A 23654-nucleotide genomic window follows, 5' to 3' on the forward strand; every position below is an offset into this window, starting at 1 on the left:
CTGTTATACTCAACCAAATCTTATCCCAACTAATGCATCACATGAACATCTGGAACCTACCCTGCCTCTCTGAAGGGAAGGTCATCGGTTGGCAAGCCCTGTCCATGCTCACAGGGCTTCCAGTCAGCACTCTGGTCTCTCATTCTTAAATAGATTGCACAGCACAAAGTCTCCAAACATGTGAAAAAAATCTTCTAATGCAAGAAACTGGCACCCAGAAAGAAACTTTGAAGAAATAGAGACAATTCTGGGAGCAAAAGAAAATTTCAAGACAAACTTAAAAATAGTAAACATTCTCAAAAGATAAGACATATTCTATGTCCAAAAACCACTAACAAAATTTTGCAAGAAAAGAAAAGAAATAAAGTATTCAGATAACTGAAAGAGCTCTTGGAAACTAAACAACTGGGAGGGGAAAATAATGTTGGCAGAAAGTAATAAAAGATATATCAGAAGCATGGAGGTTCAATCCACGAAGTCCAACAGATATGTATTCCATAAAGGGAAAGAGAAAATCAAGAGGAAAGAAATTATCAAAGAAACAACAGGAAAATTTTCTTGAAGTTTTCATAATGAAAGGGGCTGCTTACTGTCCAGCAATATTAATGCAAAAAGAAAAAGAAAAAAGAAAAGAACATCACATCAAGATACACCATTACAAAATTTCAGAATATCTGCATAAAGAGAATATTTCCAGCATTTTTCAGAAGAAAACATATCAAGAATCAGAATTAAAGACTTCCCAGCAACAAGTCAGAGAACACTAAAAACCGATGGACTTGAAGAGTGAACGTTAGGTATGTGAATTAGATGCCAACACGTTCTCATCTGCCTGAGATGGGAAGTGGCCTGTTTGGGGAAGGGAAGGAGACCTGGTCTGCTCAGCTGTTTCTGGGCTTCTCTGTTCTGAGGGAGCTGGGCTATACAGCCAATGGTCTGCAGTGTCAGGAAGGCCTTCAGTTGTCAGGGCTGGCCTCTACCAGAAGGGAAACCCAACTAATGGGGGTGAGAAAAAGCCCAACCGTGCCTGCTTTTGAGAGAATATCCTACTGCGCCCACATTTTGAAGAAATGTCCTGCAGCTCAGAACTAACAGTGATAAAAAGGACTTTCATTTTCAAAAAAAAAAAAAAAAAAAAAAGACTTCCCAGCAACTAGATTCTAGAAAACAATGGAAAGGGGCCTCTAACGTCTAACATTCTAAAGAAAATTTATATCAGTCTGACATTCTAGAGACGCTCTCTCAATCAGGTGCCGGGATGGAATAAGGACATTCTTAGGCATGAAAATATCCAAAACATTCATTTTCCTCGCACCCTTCAGAGTGTCCATTCCCATCTCCCTCAGCTGTGTACATGTACATGTGCTCTAGTTGGCCATATCCACAGCAGTTCATTTCTGCTGGGCTAACTGCTTCCTGTGCCCTCCCTCCCACACCCTCTGTGCTATCCAAATCCTACCCATTCTTCAAGACCCAGAGGAAGCCCCACCTGGCTGAAGCTACCGAGGCATCGCATCAGCTTTGGCTCTTCTCACACTCTGGAATCCTCAGTGTACATTTTGCCACTTGCCTTGGTTTTGTTTGGCATTAATTTCTGTACAAGTTTGAATTCCCCAACAAGATTGGAATGGCATCTTATTCATGCTTCAATTTATGGTGACAGGCAAATAGCAGATGCCCAACAAACATGGGATGTTTATATTGGGGTAATTTGGGTAACCCCAAATGACTCCTGATTCAATTGTCTTTTCATGATACCCTTCTATCCAAGATATTCTGGAGTTTCATTAAAAAAAATCACTTTATAAACTCTCAAGAATTTCAAAAATAAGAAAACCTCCAACTTTGCAAGGACTTCCTATTGGAGGCTGACTTCCTATTATATATTCAGTTCAATAATGAACAGTGATTGTGTTTATTCAAACACTACAGATCATGATTGCAAAATCAAGTTAACTTAAGGGGAAAAAAGCATATCATGACACACTTCATGGCAAATGTTCTTTTCTGTTATTAATTAAATGATGATACAAGCCAATTCATGCCACGTCTTGCTCTTGTTTTCTAAATTCTGTGGAAACAGAAACAGGCTTCGACAGAAAAGAGAGAGGAATGAAGAGCCTTCTGCTTCAATTTTTTCTTTTTATAACATTTTCATCTGCATTTCCTACAGAACAAAAGATGGACACTGAAGAAAACATGCAACTGGCACAGGTACTGTCTCAATACATGTTAATAATGACTATCAGTGAAAATTAACTTTACTGATTGCCTTGGAAGCTAAAATGGCAAAAAATTCCTACAAAAGAATCCTCTACTTCCCCTTAGCTCTGAGGACACCAAGTAACCGAGTGTGGGGTGGAGGGTGGGTGGGGTGGAAAAGGAGGACTTGCTGCCACTTCAAGCAATGGGTCCGAGTGAAGGCAGAGGCAGGAGAAAGGGGACATCCCTGGGAGAAATGGGGATCTCTCCATTTCTATATTTCTAAACATTTCTAAATCATTTGAGAATTTCTGTACCAACCAGGAGGTCCTAGCTACAACTTTAGATCCTCTTACTCCTACATGCGTGAAAAATACTTTGCCTTGGAGATTTCTTCTAAAAATCAGCCCAGTGAATTTGCCATATTTGGTTAAAATAATTAAATTTGCAAAATAAAAAAACCACACATCTCTTCTAGAATTTGTTTCAAGGAAACATCAAAATGAAAGTAGCAGCAAAAATGTGTGAGATATGTGATCTTTAACACGTAGAAGCAGCTGATTGTCTTCTGTAAAGGTTTGGAGTTTTATGGGCTGTGTGGTGTAGATAATTTTGGTCACACAGCTCAGCTACTTCCTGGAAATGAAAAGGCAGGATGACTCTTCCTTTCTTCTTTCCTCCTCACTCCTTCCCTCCCTTGACTCCTGACTTCTTTCTCCACCCCCCACCCGCCCCCCGCGCACACACACACACAGCCAAAAAACATTTCAGGCGATTTTGTTTTGTCCTGAGATACAGAGTTGTTGTCCTGTAGTCTGTACCCTTTTTTGTCTTTTTGGTCAGGCGTATCTCAACCAGTTCTACTCTCTTGAAATAGAAGGGAGTCATCTTGCTCAAAGCAAGAACAAGAGTCTCTTAGTTGGCAAAATTCGGGAAATGCAAGCATTTTTTGGATTGACAGTGACTGGACAACTGGACTCAAACACTCTTGAGATCATGAAGACACCCAGGTGTGGAGTCCCTGATGTGGGTCAGTATGGCTACACCCTTCCAGGGTGGAGAAAATACAACCTCACGTACAGGTAATGCTTCTGCACACTTATTTCCCACTCATCCCAAACACAGGAACATGATCTCCAAGGAACAATAATAATAGTTTATTTTATAGAGCACTTCCCTGGTGCATGGCCCTTCACAGATCTAATTTATTCTATCCAGTCTTACCAGCAGACTGGCTCTGGCCGATATGCTTTCATCTCTAGCTTCTGCCACTTGCATATATATTCAAGACCAGAAGCACTGTCAGATGGCAGCACAGGCAGATGGCTGAAGATATGGCTGGAGTATGCTCAAGTACAACCAGTTCATGTTAGCGACACTTGTGAGTCAGAGTCATCAAATTTCAGATGGACCCGGGGTTGAACTGGGGCCTTTGCTCCCAGGCATCTCAAGGAAAGGCTCATTGGCAGAAAGACGATGATGTGTGCTTCCGGCCTGAGTCGGTGGCCTTGACTGTTGCTCCCAAGCCCTACTGGCAGACACCGAAGGGTACTTCTCATAGCTCTTCCTTCACTTTATTGAGTCTTAGGAATTAAAAATAGCTTCAGCAAGATAGGGAATATAAACCAGAGGAAAATATTTTCCTGAGTAACTAACTCTTTAAGGCTCTCAAGAGAGACTCTTAATACAAGATGCATGTGTAAGACTGATTTCCACAAGCCATCTGAGAAAGCAGATCTCCATTCTATCGGGGATGCACTGATAATACATTCAGGTACACAGCAAGCATGTACATGTGATTAATGCTCTCCCACTCAGAATATGATCTTAGGAAAGTCACTGAACCTCTTTGATTCCCATTTGTTAAAGTGAGGGGATTATACTACCTGATAGGGCAAATGCAGGATTGGATCATACAGAATATGTAAAAGTGCTTGATTGAAATCGTAAGGTATTATACCAATGCAAGAATAGTAGGATACTAGAAGTTACTCCAGCACACAATTGATAAGAAACCATCTTCTTTTTGTCTGTGTGCCTACAGGCATGTGTAACCCCAAAGTGATCTGTTTTTTTAATTTTTTTAAGAATTGTAAACTATACGCCAGATATGGCACGAGTGGATGTGGACGAGGCTATACAGAATGGCCTAGAAGTGTGGAGTGGAGTTACTCCGCTGACATTCACCAAGATTTCCAAGGGGATTGCAGACATCATGATTGCCTTTAGGACCCGAGGTAAGATTTCCAGCAGAGATAAAAAAAAAAAAAAAACAGCTATTTCCATCTCAGGAGATATGAAGAGGCTGACCTTTTCCCTCCTGTGAACTGTATCTCAGTCCACGGCCGGTGTCCTCGTTATTTTGATGGCCCCTTGGGAGTCCTCGGCCATGCCTTTCCTCCTGGTCTGGGTTTGGGTGGAGACACTCACTTCGATGAAGATGAAAATTGGACCAAGGATGGAGCAGGTGAGCCCAGTTTTCTTCATGAAAAATTTTATTATTCTAAGAAATCCCTGAAATAGCTTTCCAATGAGTTGCTTTTCATCTCCCAATTTCCCCACAGTTTGCCATATTCCAAAATGACATTGATGAAAGTGTTCAATCTATTCAGATAATTGTGCTTGTACAGGTCAGAGCCTTAACCACACAATACCCTCATGAAGGTGCTAATCCTTCTATGATCTGAACATTCATTCACACACCCACAATGCCTGAAGGTCCACCATGTGCCTGGAACTGTGCAAGGCATTGGACAGACCACAGACTTATACTAGAAAAGTTCTAACCCTTCACAATCTTGTGTGATGTGAAGCCCAGACCACACCACATGCCCTACAAGACAAAGTGTGCTATGTGTTGTACCAATGGTAAAAGTGTTCTGTGGCTTCAGGATTGAAGAAGACTCTAGGGAGGTGGTAATTCTGAGTTAGTGAATGAAGGGTGGTATGTGGGCTCATACCCATTGAAGGTTTATTTGAAGGCATGAACCTCCACTTCCAATACTTGCCCAATACTCCACTTCCAATACTTGGATAATCTTTATCCAACCTATTCCTTCAGACCAACTGAGTTGATCTTATTTCTTTTACTATGCCTGCCTGCACTAAAATAGGAAGTATTTTATTACTTTTCAAACAAAAACCAAAACTTTACTACTGTAAAAGTATGTGCATCCAACAAAGGAGCAGGCTCAGTAGACTCTCAGGTTCGCCCCACTCCATTTACTGTCCTTGACAACAGTCACTTTGGGTCTGGTGTCTGGTTTCTGGGGTCCCAGGAAAGCAGAGATTATGGCTCTCCTGATAGGTGATAAATAAGATCACAGTTCAGTTCTGACTAAGTAACTCCAGATAGCCTGTGGGTCAGTTTCGTAGTTTCTGCAAATCAGCACATGATAGATGCTCTACAATTTTGGCAAATGAAGTCAATCAAAAATCCTTTACTCAGCATCCACCATGACCCAGGCTTTGTGATACAAATAGAGTACACAATAGTGTGCAAGGCAGAGATCTTGCCCTTGAGGAGTTTACAGTCTAGGAGATACACACTCTCAAATGGCAATTAAAATCAGTAGACCAACAGTGGATAAAGGAAACTATAGCAATGTAGTAAAGCAAGAAATTTAATCCAAATACAGAGGTCAGGGGAGAAAGTGATACCAAACCTGAGCCAAAGGCTAAGCAGGAACTCAGAAAACAAAGTGGAGTAGAGAATGTTCTGGATAGAATAGCCCAAACAACTCAAGTAGCAGGTGGAAATGGTGAATAGGAGCCAGACCACATAGGGTCTGAAATGCTAACATAAAGGTTAGAAGTCATTGAGATGAACTGAGTTTGAATTATCTTTTCAAAGAGTCACTTTTCCCTTCTTGTCCAAAAGCACACCCCGTGATACTGCCCGCCAGACAAGGGCATGAGCAAAGACCAGAACAGAAAAGCCTGAAGGCCATTCCATGTTTGTTTTGTGCAAACATCATTGGACAAGGCTCCATCACAGGGGCTCAGCCTTTTCCGTAGGATCTATAGGTTTCACTACAAGTCCTGGGACAAACTTTTCTATTTAGAAACCTACAGACTAGCGGGAGAGACAGAGAGATAACAGGTACTTTCTTTTATTTATTTAATTATACAAAATTGTAATTGCTTTTATTTAATTAGTTTGGAGGAACTTTTTTATTTTTTTATTTATTTTAAAAATTTTTAAAATATATTCGTTTATTTTATTTTTTTAATCTTATTTAAATTCAATTTGCCACCATATAGTATAACACCCAGTGTTCATCACAGCACATGCCTTCCTTAGTGCCTATCACCCAGTTACCCCATCCCCCCAACCACCTCCCCTTCTGCAACCTTTTGTTTGTTTTCCAGAGTTAGGAGTATCTCATGGTCTATCTTCCTCTCTGATTTTTCCCCACTCAGTTACCCTCCTTACCCTTATAGTCCCTTTCATTATTTTATATTCCACATATGAGTGAAACCATTGTCCTTCTCCAATTGACTTATTTCACTCAGCATAATACCCTCCAGTACCATCCATGTTGAAGCAAATGGTGGGTATTCGTCCTTTCTGATGGCTGAGTAATATTCTATAGTATATATAGACCACATCTTCAAAAAGGCACTTTCACCATGCATGATGAGACTTCTAATATGGGTAAGTTCAGGGGACTATGCCTTGTGTAGAAGGTGCATCTAACCAGTCTTTCATCCAAACAAACACCTGGATATCCAGCAACCATTTTTTTTTCTCATTAAACTTTTGTTTTAATGGGCACCAAAATTCTGTGACAGATTTTTGGTCAAGTTGTTTCCATTAAAAAGTACTGACTTTAAAAACTAATAACTTAAAACTGCCACAAAAACAACAACAAGTGGTCCACAAAACATTCTCCTTTCCTTCTGAAGGTTTTACGATGCATTGTTATCATTAACCAGTCTTTACTATTAAACTTAAATGGCCAATTGACACACAGTTCTGAGACCGTTCTTCCACCACTGATTAAGACTGGGGTGGCAGGTATTGGGGATAATATTCATTTAGCCTTCTGAGCTTTCTGGGCAGACTTGGTGACTTTGCCAGCTCCAGCTGCCTTCCGGTCCACTGCTTTGATGACACCCACAGCAACCGTCTGTCTCACATCACGAACAGCAAAACGGCCCAGAGGAGGATAGTCAGAGAAGCTCTCAACACACATAGGTTTGCCAGGAACCATATCAGCAATGGCAGCATCCCTAGATTTCAAGAACTTGAGACCATCTTCCAGCTTTTTTCCAGAACGACGATCTATCTTCTCCTTCAGCTCAGCAAGCTTGCAAGCCATGAGCTGTGACAATCCAGCACAGGTGCGTATCCAGCACTGATTTGGCCTGGATGGTTCAGGATACTCACCTGAGCCGTGAAGCCAGCTGCTTCCATTGGTGGGTCATTTTTGCTGTCACCAGACACGTTGCCATGACGAACATCTTTGACAGATACGTTCTTGACATTGAAGCCCACATTGTCCCTAGGAAGAGCCTCACTCAAAGCTTCATGGTGCATTTCAAGAGACTTTACTTCAGGTGTAACATTGACTGTGGCAAAGGTGACCACCATGCCAGACTTAAGAACACCAGTCTCCACTCAACCCACTGGGACAGTACCAATAGCACCAATTTTGTAGACGTCCTGGAGAGGCAGATGCAAGGGCTTATCAGTTGGACGAGTTGGTGGCAGACTGCAATCCAGAGCTTCAAGCAGTGTGGTTCCACTGGCATTCCCAGCTTTACGGGTGACTTTCCATCCCTTGAACCAAGGCACGTTAGCACTTGGCTCCAGAATGTTGTCACCATTCCAACCATAAATTGGCACAAAAGCTACTGTGTCAGGGTTGTAGCCAATTTTCTTAATGTAGGTGCTGACTTCCTTAACGATTTCCTAGTATCTTCTGGCTGTAGGGTGGTTCAGTGAAATCCATTTTGTTAACACCAACAATTAGTTGTTTTACACCCAGTGTGTAAGCCAGAAAGGCATGCTCACGGGTCTGCCCATTCTTGAAGATACCTGCTTCAAATTCACCAACACCAGCAGCAACAATCAGGACAGCACAGTCAGCCTGAGATGTGTCTGTAACCATGTTTTTGATAAAGCCTCTGTGTCCTGGGGCATCAGTGATGGTCACATAATACTTGCTGGTCTTGAATTTCCACAGGGAGATATCAATGGTGATACCAGTTCACATACAGCTTTCAGTTTATCCAAGACCCAGGCATACTTGAAGGAGCCTTTCCCATCTCAGCAGCCTCCTTCTCAAATTTTTCAATAGTTCTTTTGTTGCTCCCACCACATTTGTAGATCAGATGGCCAGTAGTGGTAGACTTGCCCAAATCTACGTGTCCAATGATGATGCTTTTGATGTGAGTCTTTTCCTTTCCCATTTTGGTTTAGGGTTAGCGGTGGTTTTCGCAAACCCATTGCGAAAAAGCTCCAGCAACCATTTTTAAGCCCCCACTACTGATAGACTGTTCAGTAGTCACCAGAAATAAAAGGTGGCTAAGACACAGTCCCTGAAAAGATGCATCACTTCATAAAAGAAATAGTCAGTGCTGTCCCCTATGTGCTATGACAGAATTAAACACTGAGACTATGGAAATGCAGAAAGGAATTTAACTCAGTGAGGATAGGAATTGGGTGAAAGTGGGGGTAAGAGAGGCCTCAAGAAGGAGATGATTCTAGAAGGATTTCCTGAGCAACAAGAAGGAGAGCTCAGCAAACAGGGGGTGGGAGAGATAATATTCTGGGTAAATAGTATGGAGGTAATAAGACATAGAGATTAGAAGGAACATGGCACAGATGAGACATGCAAATGATTCAAAATGGTTGGTTCATGAAATATGAAAATAAAATATGAGTCTGGAAAAAAGGCAGGGACTAGATCATGGAGGGCTATAGTAAGTAAGGTGTTTGGACCTGATCCTACAGCCAGTGGAGAACTTCTGAAGGATACAAGTAGGAGAGACATGATCATGTACAGTACAGCCCAGCAACAACCAAAAACTGGTTTCTATTTTTTTAAATAATATCCATTTCTCACACCTCTTTCCTGCCATTTGCTTGATATGGATCATAGTTTTTCATGATATGACTAATGCCTATTACTAGTGTTGAAATATTTCCCAGATAAATGATGGTGCATAGAAGAATTATCCACTGTATGGCAAGACTTTCCATCTGACCCCTTAGTTACTTCTAATCTCAGATGCAACTGTTCTCCTTTTGATTGACCAACATACCCCTATTTTTCCTGTTTTTGTTAAGGATTCAACTTATTTCTCGTGGCTGCTCATGAATTTGGTCATGCACTGGGACTCTCTCACTCCAATGATCAAACAGCTTTGATGTTTCCAAATTATGTCTCCCTGGATCCTAACAAATACCCACTTTCTCAGGACGATATTAATGGAATCCAATCTATCTATGGTAAGCAACATCATAAATCTGAATATATGTGAACTAAATAGGAAACTTTCCAGAAAGGAAGTGAAAAAAAATTTCTTGAAATAGCACCATGAAGAAAATATCCACTTGGGTAAGATCCTTCTGTAGGTATTTCCACATGCCTTCTTAATTTACTGTGATATTTCTTTTCTCATCAAAGGGAGTCTACCTAAGCCATCTGCTAAGCCAAAGGAATCCACTATACTCCATGCTTGTGACCCTGATTTGACTTTTGATGCTATCACCACTTTCCGCAGAGAAGTAATGTTCTTTAAAGGCAGGTAAACCCATTCCCTTAAACACCTCAACTTCCTATGAATATTCTTCTCTTCAAGATATCTGGAGATAAATAGGGAGGAAATTCACAGGGATAGTGAGAATTGTTCCATCTCATTTTCATTTTATAACTGCCCACACTCCTTGAATGTTTTACTACGTGTATATATCTCTTTCTCGTTTGATAAATTAATTTTTAAATGTTCTTAAGCAAATTTTTTAACTGCTATTGGATAAGAAGGGGAGTAGAGTCACTTTCAGTGACTTCTTTGCTAGAATAACACACCAATCCCAGTGGTGCTGGATCCGACCTATACCATTTCAGGAACCAACTGTTAAATTTTGGGGAATTTTGTAAACCACTTCACAACACTTCTGTAGCTTGAAACTGGCCATGGTTGGAGTATTTACACCCTGGAAAATCAGCAAATGATAAAAATTAGGTCTTTTTCCTACCTACAGAGCCAGTTGTTAAACATGTATGAGCAGGCCATTCCATAACATTGCATCAACAAAGAGTTAGCTGTGGTGGGAACTCTCTTCTCCACCGTGTATAACTTACTGGACTTAGGTTGCAACATGATGTGTCAGTTGAGTATACCATACTATATTTTCATAAAAAGTATTGGGACATAGACCATCTCACAAGCATATGGGGCACGAGAAAAGGATATTTGAAATCAGTCTCCTTCCACCCACAGTCTATCCAGCACTTGGATGGCATGCTATCACTGCCATGCTCCACACAGCAGAGGCTGAGGCTACTTATCAGGGACATCAGAGTGGGGTTGTAAGCATGGGAAAGGAAATGGAAAAGAAGGACTTTTTGGGTCTCATTCATAGACTCAGAACTTTACAGCCAGAGAGGGAAATCTGAGAAAATATGTTAGCATGCAATGATAACTTTATTCTAGCAAACATCAGCTCAAAAAGTTTTTCTTAGATATGTTGCCTTGGAATTTTGAGTATTGCTGATTTGGCCAAAATGAGGCCACTGTGCACTCAGCTATGGGTAGGTTGCTACTCTAAGTTTGCAGGAGGGTGGACACAAAGGCATGTCCTGACCTTGGTAGTCCAAAGGGTAGGACTGGACTCACAACCATGTAAATTTGCTGAGGAAAATTGTGTGAATGTTCTAAATTATTTGAGGAGACTGCTAATCAACTAAACAAAAGGCAAGGTTTACAGTGTTTTCACTGCAATATAGGCTGTTTGTGAAAGTGTCTTTTGTTTCACACAGACACGTATGGAGGATCTATTACGACATCACTGATGTTGAATTTGAACTGATCTCTTCATTCTGGCCCTCTCTGCCAGCCGATATTCAAGCTGCATATGAGAACCCCAAAGATAAGATGCTAGTGTTTAAAGGTAATTTTTTTTCCATCACGATTTCTCTTCTGTCTCTGGATGTCTAAATTGGTCGGTGAGTATTTTGGGGCAAGGAACATAATATTCATGCGTGGGCCCGATGGAGAGTGCTTCTGCCCTGACTGTGGGTTCCTATCATAAAGAAAAAGTATCCAGGGATTCTTTAGCTGTGAAGACAAATATCATTCCAACTGCATGGGAGCTAAAAGAAACCTGTATGGTAAAAACTAAAAAACTATCTTTTTTCTGCCAATTAAAGGGAACCCATCTGTCTTTTATATTCTCTTTTTACTAGGATTGATTCAACAAATAAAAATACAAAATGCCTTAAATTTCAGATAAAATGCATAATTTTTAGCATAAGTATGTTCCTTGAAATATTTTAAATATACTTATACCAAAAAATAGTCATTATTTATTTGAAATTCAAATTTAACCGGAATCTTATATTTAACTTGGCAATACTACTTTTTATATGGATTTCATCACATTACTTGCCTTTGAGAATACTTGGGGGCTGGGGGATCCCTGGGTGGCTCAGTGGTTTAGCTCCTGCCTTTGGCCCAGGACGTGATCCTGGAGTCCTGGGATCGAGTCCCACATCAGGCTCTCTGCATGGAGCCTGCTTCTCCCTCTGCCTGTGTCTCTGCCGCTGTGTGTGTGTGTGTGTGTGTGTGTGTGTGTCTCATGAATAAATAAATAAAATCTTTAAAAAAAAGAGAGAGAATACTTGGGGGCTGAAATCTAGGAGAACATTTACAAACATAGTTGACTATTTTGTCAGAGTGAGAGAAATAATCAATCCACTGAAACCAATTGACATGCACACTAGTGAGCATGCTCACTATTAACAGTGTATGTTGTTGGTGTCACTGTAATGATAAAACCAGCTAAAGAAGGCAGTAAGAATAAATGGGGACATAAGATTACTAAGTCCTGAGAGATGAGGTATCTATTTTCAAATTTCTTAAGACATCTTTTTCCCTCTAGGAAATAGATCAGAAGATAATCACTTTTTCTCTTCTTAGATGACAACTTCTGGATGATCAGAGGATATGCTGTCTTGCCAGATTTTCCCAAACCTATCCGTACACTTGGCTTTCCAAGAAGCGTGAAGAAAATTGATGCAGCTGTTTGTGACCACAGCACTAGAAAAACCTACTTCTTTGTGGGCATTTGGTGCTGGAGGTAAGTTTGCAGACAATCAACCTCTTCACTATATTCTGCATCACTTTAACATGGACAGAAATAGAATTAACATATAGTCCTCTTAATGTCAATTATGTTGAAGCCCATCTCGGGTAGATGACATGCACCAAACAACAGAATGTTTCAGGGAGTCCAAAGACCTTTCTCCAACATACAGATAAGATAAAATAATAAAGCTGGTGATGCCAACCAAATTGCTAATAACACAAACATATCTGTTCAAAATCTGCGAAAGCTCCAAGCTGAACTCTTACTTTTTTTTTTTTTTAATTTCAGTGTGCCTATCATACAGTGCAATGTTAGTTTTAGGTGTACAATGTAGCGATTCAACACTTCCTTACATCGCCCTGTGCTTATAAGGACAAGTACATGTCTTCATCACCATCCCCTGTTCCTCCCACCCCCCACCCACCTCCCCTCTGGTGACCAGCAGTGTGTTCTCTGTAGTTTATAGGGTCTGTTTTGTGAGCCCGTACTCTGATTTGATACTCCCTCAGAATAGCATCAATCTAATGATGTGGCTTTTTCCCCTCATCATTTCTTATTTTCAAGATCCTACAAATATTATAACCAAACATAAACTTTGACATGTTTTTATTTTTAAAGCAATTTATTTATTTGAGAGAGAGAGAAAGAGAGAATACAAGCAGGGAGAGGCAGAGGGAGAAGCAGACTCCCCATTGAGCAGGGAGCCCGATGTGGGACTCCATTCCAGGACCCTGAGATCATGACCTGAGCCAAATACAGACACTTAATGGACAGCCACCCAGGTGCTCCTGTTTTTCATTATTGATCAAATTAGTTTTCTTCTACTAGGGCTACTTTTTCTCCACATCCCTATTTGACTCCAAGTGGGGCAGTGGAAGGATTAAGCTTCCCCAAAACAAAGATCCCTTGGGAACTTTTCCAATCCCTGCATCCAGGTATGATGAAGTGACCCAAACCATGGACAAAGGGTACCCACGGAGGGTGGTGAAGTACTTCCCGGGAGTTGGTCTCCGAGTCGATGCTGCTTTCCAGCATAAAGGTGAGCATCAATGCTAACCCTGTAGGATACTTGCAAGACTTTCCTGGTCAGGAAAGAAGACAGCACAGAAATATAAATGCTTCCATTTTCATGTGATTCTACTATTCTCAAGTACCTGTAATAATATACTCTAGCCAGGCAGGCATTCTCACAAACTGAATTAGTAAGTCCTGAATTATTTATTCTGTTATACCATTTCAAGTATATGCAAAAAGTACCAAAATTAATTTTGCTTATCATTGATCCAAGAGAGCCCCTAAAAGTGTGAAAACTGACCAAGCACATGAACTGGAGAGTGACTCGCCAACTATTATGTGTGTAGCTTACTCTGCACTTGGGGATTGTGTGAGAAATTACAAATTCTTCAGATTTCTGAGGCAGAAGTCAGATTGTGGGTAAGAAACAGGAATCTCCACTTCAGAGGAATCTCAGGCAGTTTAATGAACCAACGCAACTACCGCATCTTCAGACTTGGACCACGGATGACAACCCAGGACATGGAATAAGCAAGAGTCTAAGAAGCTCTCTGCGTGACACCATCTTTCAGGGCGGTGAAATCTCACACAAAACCTTAACACCTGAAACACACAGAGCAGAACAATGTGAGGAACATGAGGATGTAGAGCCCACCCCCAGGGCTGCTTCTCCCCCTTGCTAAGACACTGTTTTGAAACCTAGTTTGAGAGCCTCTGGCCTGAACCACAGTCTGGCTAGAAGGTGGTAAGCCCCTTGACATTCATGGTCACACTGTGGCTTCTTCTTTGGGGAAAATAAAAATAACAATATTTCTCATGTGACAGTAGTAAAGTGTATGTAGATAACACACAAGTTTCTCTTCTCTCCATAATGTTCAATTATGTTATTCCATATGCATACAATTAACAAGTGTGGAATCATGATAGAGTTGTGCAAGTTAATTAATGGTGATTCTCTTTCTCTAGGATTCTTCTATTTCTTCCGTGGATCAAAGCAATTTGAATATGACCTTAAGGCAAAGAACATCACCAGAATAATGAAAATTAATACCTGGTTTCGGTGTAAAGAACCATTAAATGTATCATCTGATTTTAGTGTCAGTGAAGAAGTCCATTCAGGAGGAGTAGAGACATTTTATCATAAGAATTTAAACTTGCTTATTTTCAATATTGTTCATGTGCTGAAAAAAATCTATAGTTATCAATAAAACTCATAGACCGAAAGTAAACCCCCAGAGGTCTTTTAATCTGAACTCTGCTTCAAAATGTAATAGAACTATTCTTACACATAAACTGCCAGTCCTGGTTCTAGATTATCTTTGGAAAAAGAGTCCATTGATATACTGAGCTATCTGATCCTTTTTACAGGAAGTTATGATATACAAGCAAAACTCTTGCTATACTTTAACCCTGTTTTATGCTTTGTGAACTTGAAGAAGTAAGTCATGTGTCTTATAACAACTAAATACTGCAGGCATTCATTAAACCACTCGGTAGCATCCTATTTTGTCTGGACCTTTGCAGTGGGAGAGACTCAATAAACTGCATCCCTCATGCTCTGAACCCACTGAGAAATAATGAACAGTTGGGAGAGCAAAATGCCACCTTTCTACTGATAAAAGTTATATTATGGAATGTACCTGTGGGCAAGCTAGTTTCCTAATATCATATTCTAGAATAAGACATACTTACACACAGTCATGGGAAGAACTGGAAAGAACCAGGTGTCCACAAAGAATATGAGCTTTCTATAGGCTGCATGGAGCCCAAAAAGAGAGAAAGAGGGTGGAGCTACCCATTTTCTGCTCCCAAATTGACCAATCAAGGAATTTATCTCACCTGCCAAAGAGGAGTGAGAACCTAGGGAGATGCAACAGGTGTTACACAACAGGTGCTCCCCGAACAGTTAGGAAACCAGGAGGAGGAGGAAAGTAGGGTCCCTCCAATCTCCCAAGCATAGACCAGTGCATTTAACCATCCTTAGAGAGTTTAAGATCAGATTTTATACACTGATCTCATATACAAGAAATGAAGACTTTTCCTCCCTGTGTTTGAAATATTTGAGTCACCTGAGCTGAAACCTATAGGTAAAAAGTTCCTGTCCTCTTTGTTACACCGAGTTTATTTGTTGAGTTTATAAACTCTTAATGGTTAGATTGTAACTTCCACTATCAAATCTAAAACCTTGGTAATCTCTTCATGACTTTGCTGACCCAAAACATGGGAGGTTGTCAATGGAACTTGATTCTGATGAGGTGATAGATTAAACAGGTGTCAGCTGATGGAAAATATACATAAAACATCTCAGGAACATATACATAAAAAATCTATAATCACATTCCACACCTTAAGTTCACTGTTCCCAGATTCCTATTAAAAAGGATATAGAAAAGAGTTATTGCTTTTTTGAAATAGAAAGTACATTTTAAGTACAGCTTAATACCTAGAGTATAGTAGATTGTAGGTTAGTCTTTATATAAAAATTAATGCTGAAATAATAAAATATCCATATACACACACACAAAGAACCTCACATGGTTCACAAAAATTAACTCAAAATGAGGCTTAGACCTCAAGTAGAAGGATCAAAAACATAAAACCTCTAAAAGAAAATATTTTTAAAAATTTTGTGGCCTTAAATTAAGCAGAGATTTTGAGAAAGGACATAAAAGGCATGAACCATAAAACACTGATTAATTAAATTTCACCAATACTGAAAACATTTGCTCTTCCAAAAATATTAAAATAATGAAAAGTCAAGCCACACATGGGGAGAAAGTATTTTCAAAACATATTTCTGATAAAAGACTTGTGTCCTGAATACAGAAAGAATTTTTATAACCCAAAAAGATGATGACAAACAGCTTAATTTTTTTAATGGCCAGAATATTTTCTATCTGAGTGACAAACATGGAAAGAAATGCTCCACAGCACTACATACCATACCCAAAAGAAAGGTTCAAATGAAAACACCAAATGCTGAGAAGAGGTAGTAACTGGAACTCTCTTGTAGTGAGAATTAATAATCATGTAGCTCCTTTGGAAAACAGTTGAGCTAATCCTTAAATATTTAACATTTACTTACCATGTGACCTATGACCCCACTCCTAAATACTTACCAGAGAAAAAAGAGGATGAGCTCATGCAAATGGTTGTATATAAACATTCATGATCACTTTATTTATGACAGCTGAGGCTGGAAACCACCTGAATGTCTATCAATCAGTAAATGTATAAAGTGTGGTGCATTCATCCAGACGGCAGAAAACTACACGTGCAACAACATAGAAGACTCTTAAAGCATTTGGTAAGTGAAAGAAGCCAGACACAGAAGACTACACATCACATGACTCCCTTTATATCAAAAATTGGAAAAGCCAAAAGTAAAATGGTAGAAAGCAGAGCACTGCTTGCCAGTGAAGAGATGAACACAAAGGGATGCAAGGCATGGAGATGTTCTGTGTCATGATCATGGTGGTGGAGATACTACTGAGTGTATTTAAGACCGTGTAAAAAAAAAAAAAAGACCGTGTAAAAGTAGTGAATTGTATTACGTGTTAACTGTACTTCAGGATCCCTGATTTATAAGAGCAATGCAGCATTGCACTTAGTGGACTCCCAACTGCTGATCAGGCTTATTTCATTTCCTTGCATCTGTTCTCAGTTCTGCAGCATAAATGCCTGTGACATTGTAATCTGGGGAGCATCTGAAACTGCACTCAGATCTGCTTATGGGCAGTTACTTTCCCTTTGATTTTCAAAAGAAATATTGATCCATAGGAGAGGACAAGGATTATAAAAATAATCTTATTTTAAACCAATGGAAAAAAAAATAAAAAAATAAAAAAATAAAAAATAAAAATAAACCAATGGAATGTCTAAAAGCACAGTTTTCTGAGGAATACATGTTGAGTATTAGAGCTATATTAGACATTTATAAGCATAACCTAGACGTCATAGGATATTACTCAGCCTTTGAAATTTAAGTAAACTTGATTTCCAAAATCCTACAGTAATTGTAAGACCCTTAACTGAGCAACTGGGGGGAAACCATTCTAATTCTCAGTGTCCCTTAGCCAACCTCCCAGCCCCTGCTCCTCCGTCTTCCCCCCACACACACACACACACTGCTTTGCCTCCTATGATGAACCCATATTCCTATTTTGTTTTTTTTTTTTGTTTTTTTTGATGCACAACAGCAAAAATGTAACTTTGTTTTATTGTAACTTAAAGGTGGCGTGCCTCCCCTTTCTTGGAAAAAAAGCTTAAGAAGCTATGTCTTTTGGGGCACCTGGGTGGCTCAGTGGTTGAGCATTTGCCTTTGGCTCAGGACGTGATCCCAGAGTCCTGGAATCAAATCCTGCATCAGGCTCCTCACGGGGAGCCTGCTTCTCCCTCTGCCTGTGTCTGTGCCTCTCTCTGTGTCTCTCATGAATAAATAAATAAAATAAAATAATAAGATATGTCTTTCTCCTAGAGAAGAGCACCAGAATACACATTCACCTTTCTTCCTAAAGAAAGTATTTTAATTTCCCTCTGCTAGCTTGGAGGCTGGGCAAGATTATGGGCTCTAGCGCCAAGCCGCTTAGGCCTGTGGTCCAAATCTTCCACCTGTTCGCTATGGGACTTTGGGCAAGTTCCTGAGCTTATGTACCTCGGTTTCTCCATTTCTCAGTGCCTGACAGGCATGAGCCAGCATTATTTAATTAGGTGAGTTGAATGATTTCTCCCAAAGTACAATTGGAAAAGCAAGAACCCAGTCTCAGAGTTTCTCAAAATTGGAATAAACTATGAGCCAATTCTTTCCCAGCTGTGCCATTCACTTCCTGGAAACAAATTAACTGGAACACTAGATTCTGCTCCAGTTTGCTGAGTCCTGACAGTTTGCTCAAGGGTCGTGATCAGGTCTGGAAACAAAGAAACAACTTCAAAAGCAAGCATGAAGAAGACTGTCAACAATAGTTTTTCATTTTGGAATGTAAGCCACCTACAGAACAGAAGTGAATTCGCCTGGCGAGAAGGTACTGGAACTTCCTCTTGCTGAAGACAACTCACCACAACATTCCTGTTTGTCAGGGTGGGATGTTCTCTCCCCACTCACCTGAGTGCTCACTTCTTCAAAAGGGAAACATAACAGGTTTTTTGCTCTTGGTCTTGAAGATCATTTAAACACATTACATATCTTCAAGCCGAAATTCAGTGCCCTGTTTGTCTTCAGCTATAAAGAGTCTTAGAAAGGAAGTTCAGTAGCTAAAAAATACCTTTAACATATTTAAATTGGTCACAGAATCATAAATGTTAAGTCTATAGTCACGCACAACCTAGATACCACGATGCACCTGCAGTTTCCACAGGGAGATAAGAATACAGCTCTTCTAAATACGAATCACTTAAAATGTGATTTCCAGATGAGATCAGGAAAATACAAAGAGAATAGTCAAGACTGAATTTAAGACTTCCTTAAAGAGACAAGTTTCCAGAATAGAGAAATATTTCTGTCTGGCCACTCTGAATAGTTTCATGCAGCTTATATTGCTTAATTGACCACAAAGTCAGATTTGGTTTTAATCTTGAGATTTAGTAAACTACTTTTGTCTATTTATTTCTGAACTATAGTGTTCAATTTTGCTATTATTAAATAGTACAAGATTTATTTTCAAGCTGGTTTATTTATTTATTTGGGCAAACTGGGTTCAGAATTTCAGATTTCTGAGCTACTTTCAAAACTTAGAAAGAATCAAACAGGGAGGATTTCAAGTGGGCAAATTCAGGAAGATGATATGGAAGGTACAGGAGTCTAAAACTCTCTGGAAACATGCTGCCAGGGATTTTAAGGAATCACATATGAAAATGCATCATAAATTATAAAGAATGTGATCTTCTCAGGAGTCTTATGTTAGAGAATCTGTTGAGATGGATTGCGTTCAAGATGGCACCTTGTTATTTTTCACATAACACTGACCCAATAGGAAAATCATGAATTAGTCCCATTTATTCGACATATATTTATTCAATGTCTGCTGTAAGTCAGATGCATGGTCTGTTGAGACATATGCTTCCACTGAACAAACATTTACTGAGTGCCCACTGGTTGCCTCACACCGATGTAAGAGCCAAGGACAGCAAAGCCCCTTGCCTCATGGGCACCACATTCCAGTCAAGGCAGGGAAACCACAAATAAACCAAAAATTGTAAATATGTCAAGCATGATCCATGCTCTGAGAAAAATGATTGGGTTGTGTCCCTGCTGGGCTGGAACAGGGTGGTGGGTGCCACCCCTGCAGGCTCAACCTGTGTCAGGGTGCGGGGTGCATTCATCCCACAGCTCCCTCCCTCCCGAGGCAGCATCTCTAGTGCTGGCTGTCTCTTCAGGGCTTCAGCTTCTGCTCCCGCTGGGCAATACAGTCCTTCCCTAGCGTCTGGGTTGTCCGTTGTCTCTTCTGGCTTCTCCGCCTCTTCCATCACCCATAGAATTAATTTGCTGCATTAAATCCCCCTGTTTCAAATACTCAATGATTTTTGTTTTTCCATTGACACATAACTAATACCTTAAGTTGTGACACAGCTGGGGTGTGGGGATGACTCACATAGAGCTTTTAGTGAAGATCTAAGCCCTAAAATCTGATGGAGCTGAGCAAGCAAACCGTATCTCCAGGGAAGAGTGCTCCAGGAGGAACAGTTCTGAGCAAAGGCCCTGAGGCTGAGTTAAAGAACAGTGAGGAGGCTCCTGTGATCTGGGAGAAACTAGGGGAAGAGACGAAGGTGGAGAAGCGGTGAGGAGACAATTAGGTAAGGCCCCATAGGTCATTATATAGACTCGAGATTCTAAAGAGATTTGAGAAGAGAAGCAATGTAATTATTACCTGACTCTCATTTTAGAAGAATCCCTCCGGCTGCTCCAAGACTGTAAACTACAGGAGCCCAGAGCAGAGACAGGTGTGCCTGGAGGCTCCTCTGACCCGGATGATGGCAGGGACGGGAGAAGTAGCCGAAGGTGTGTTCTGTAGGGGGCATGGCCGGATTTGCTCCCGACTGCATGTGTGCGGGTGAGGTCAAGAAGGGAGGCGAGGGTAACCCATCATTTCTCCCGGACGGAGGTAGGATGAAGCCTGCCTTGGCTGGGGCGACCGAGCCCGAGGAGGAACAGCCTTGAGCAGAGAATCCAGATGGCTCCACAGGTCTGCAGTCCGAGGGGAGCCTGCCAGTGGGCTATAAACCCTGTCACCTGTGGAGACCCAGGACCGGATTAGGTCGCTGGGGCGCTGACCCAGAGAGAGGCAACAAGAAACCAAAAACCGACCCCTAGTCATGAGCCGATGGCAGATGAACGGTGCTGGGCATCTTGGCCGTGAGGCCCCCGCTCCACGGCTCGTGGGCACCTGGTCTTGTGGGCGTCGGCTCCCCAGGAGGTGTGCCTAAGCCCACTCCTCCACCCTGCAAGGGTCAGCACGGCTCGTGGCCACCGGCGGACCCTCGCTGTCACATGTGGGCTCATCCGTACCTGGGGACGGGCACGAGTCCCAGCTTCCCAGATCTGAGCAAAGCACAACTCTCCAAAGCTGTGAAGTTGGCTGTGTCAACCTCGGATGTCATGGTTTTATTTAGTAAATCCGAGAAAATATAAATACATTTTTTGTTATGTGGAAAAATTTACAAAGTGAGCAAACTTCCATCACACTGTCTTGAGAACTATTGTCCATGATGTCCAGAATTCTGCGTCGCGTCCTGGCTGAATGGTCTGCAAGCCACAATTCTGGCCTTGGGGGCTGCTGAGACTTTGTCCTAATAAGTCTTATAAGTATTTATAAGTATTATAAACTTTATTGACATTTTTTCTCTTTCTATAAGAATGGAACTTGCTTTAAGAAACAACAAAAAGAATCAATTCAAGAATTTAGGATTAGGGGCGCCTGGGTGGCTCAGAGGTTGAGCGCCTGCCTTCGGCTCAGGTCGTGATCCCAGGGTCCTGGGATTGAGTCCCGCATGGGGCTCCCTGCTCAGTGGGGAGCCTGCTTCTCCCTCTGCCTCTCTCTGTGTGTTTCTCATGAATAAACAAATAAGGTCTTTAAAAAAAAAAGAATTTAGGATTAGAGTCATCATTTCTTTTAAAATAAAAAAAAACTTCATCATTTTCCATTCCAATCATTGCAGCAAATTAGAAAAACAGCCCACTTTCAGGCCTGCCTGATGGCAAGAATGGGACGTTATCAGAACCAAGTGCCTGCCCACATGAGGGTGATGGGTGTCTCATCATCAACCCAAAATGCTGTTATTTTTAAGCTCTTTATTTCATGGATGTGTATCTCAAGCCAGTTCTTTTTTTTTTAAGATTTTATTTATTTATTCATCAGAAACACAGAAAGAGAAAAACCAAAACATAGGCAGAGAAGCAAGCTCCCTGCAGGGAGCTCGACGTGGGACTCAATCCCAGAACTTCAGGCTCATGCCCTGAGCCAAAGGCAGATGCTCAACCATTGAGCTACCCGGGCATCCCTCTTTAAAAAAATATATATATATATTTTATTTATTTATTTGAGAGAAAGAGAGCATGAACGGGGGTGGCGGGCAAAGGGGGAGTGAGAGAGAATCTGAAGCAGACTCTGCACTCAGCACAGAGCCCTATAGAGGTGTTGATCCCATGACTCCTGAGCCCAAACCAGGAGTCAGATGCCAAGCTGACTGAGCCCCCAGGCACCCCTGAAGCCAGTTCAATAAGGATTCTGTAAATGATCATAATAGTGACGATTCACCAAACACAATTTGCTTTATGGTATCTCCTTTATCCTGTAGGAGTGGATATTGTTGTGTTTTACAAATGAAGAAATGAAGTTCTGAGGCCTTAGCTTTCCCACCCAGGTCCCCATGTCCCAGCTCCTGCATCCACACCTGCCCTCCCTTCACAGGCACAAGTGCTCTAACATCCTGTGATGCCCAGGACCCACGCCAGCTCAAGCTCCCTGGACAGACATGCTGGCCTTGCAACTGTGAGAGCCTGACTCTCCTACCCACCCCACACTTGGAGCAGCCGCCAGCACGCTCTATCGCAATAGGCTTCCTGGCTCTTCTGCAACACGTTTCACCAAAGTCCTATTTCACAAGTGCTGTGGTTTCTTTTCTCAATATGCGTAAGGAAATAGAAGAAGCATGGTACATTCCCTGTTAAGCAACCTGACAACACAGGAGTGACACACAACAGTAACCCGGAGGCACCTGTGCATGAAGACTGCCCTCAGAGTGTCAGAGAGAGTGGGGGCCCGACTGCATGGCAGCTGTTGGCCTCTCAGCCTAGGAACCTCCCCCTTATTTCACAATAGCAAAAATAGCTACAAAGAGTGGCTTGCAGACTATTTGCATTGAACTCCATACACAAAGAATGACAACTGTGACATTAGAAGTTAGTATTTCACTAAGTACGTCCACATCCGTGATCTCATTTGGTTCTCAAGATACCCCTGAGGGGTAGGGAAAAAATGCTGCTGGGGATACATCCACCTTACAAAGATAAAGATACATGATGAGTTGCTTTAAACGTGAGATTCATGTTCACACACCTGGCTGGTGGTGCTCTTCTTACACACAGGCTGTGCCCTCGGAGGGGCTGCCACCCCTGCTGAGCCCCGCTCCCTCCCTCTGTGTCTGCAGCCCCTACCTTTCTATAAGGCTACCAATCCCACCATCAGGGACCCACCCTCATGATCTAATCTAACCCAAATACCTCCCAAAGGCCCCCTCCCAGTCCTATCACACTGGGTATTGGGATTACAACACACATATTTGGCAGGGGGTGTGGGACACAGACATTTGGTCCGCACCACAATTAGAATGACTGTGGGCACTTTTCACCAATGATCAGGCTCCTCTCTGCTGGTCTAATTACATCAGTCTCTCAGTAGGCTGGGGCTAGAGTCCCTGCCTTTCCAGCAGCCCAGCCCGCCTTTGAGCAGCGCTGAACTCTTGAAATAGTGGTTTCCAAATGCCAATGTGGACTGGGAATCCCTGGAGAGCCTCTTAGGACAGAGTGTGGTTCTCACCCTGAGGCTTTCGGGTGCAGCACATCTCCTCTCCGCTGGAGCCTCATTTGTCATTTCTAATGCATTTCCAGGTGATGTTGATATAG

General features: G+C 41.5%; 1 protein-coding gene across 1 annotated transcript; it reads left to right on the forward strand.

Moving 5' to 3' along the window:
* Positions 1-2112: 2112 nt before the first annotated feature.
* MMP27 (matrix metallopeptidase 27) lies at positions 2113-14745 on the forward strand. The gene is made up of 10 exons (XM_026006705.2): positions 2113-2214; positions 3046-3284; positions 4291-4439; positions 4541-4669; positions 9500-9661; positions 9840-9960; positions 11196-11326; positions 12355-12514; positions 13459-13562; positions 14504-14745. The coding sequence occupies exons 1-10, from the start codon at positions 2113-2115 to the stop codon at positions 14743-14745; spliced, it is 1539 nt and encodes a 512-aa protein (XP_025862490.2).
* Positions 14746-23654: the final 8909 nt, after the last annotated feature.

Source organism: Vulpes vulpes, chromosome 12, assembly GCF_048418805.1.
Source record: "Vulpes vulpes isolate BD-2025 chromosome 12, VulVul3, whole genome shotgun sequence".
Classification (NCBI taxonomy): domain Eukaryota; kingdom Metazoa; phylum Chordata; class Mammalia; order Carnivora; family Canidae; genus Vulpes; species Vulpes vulpes.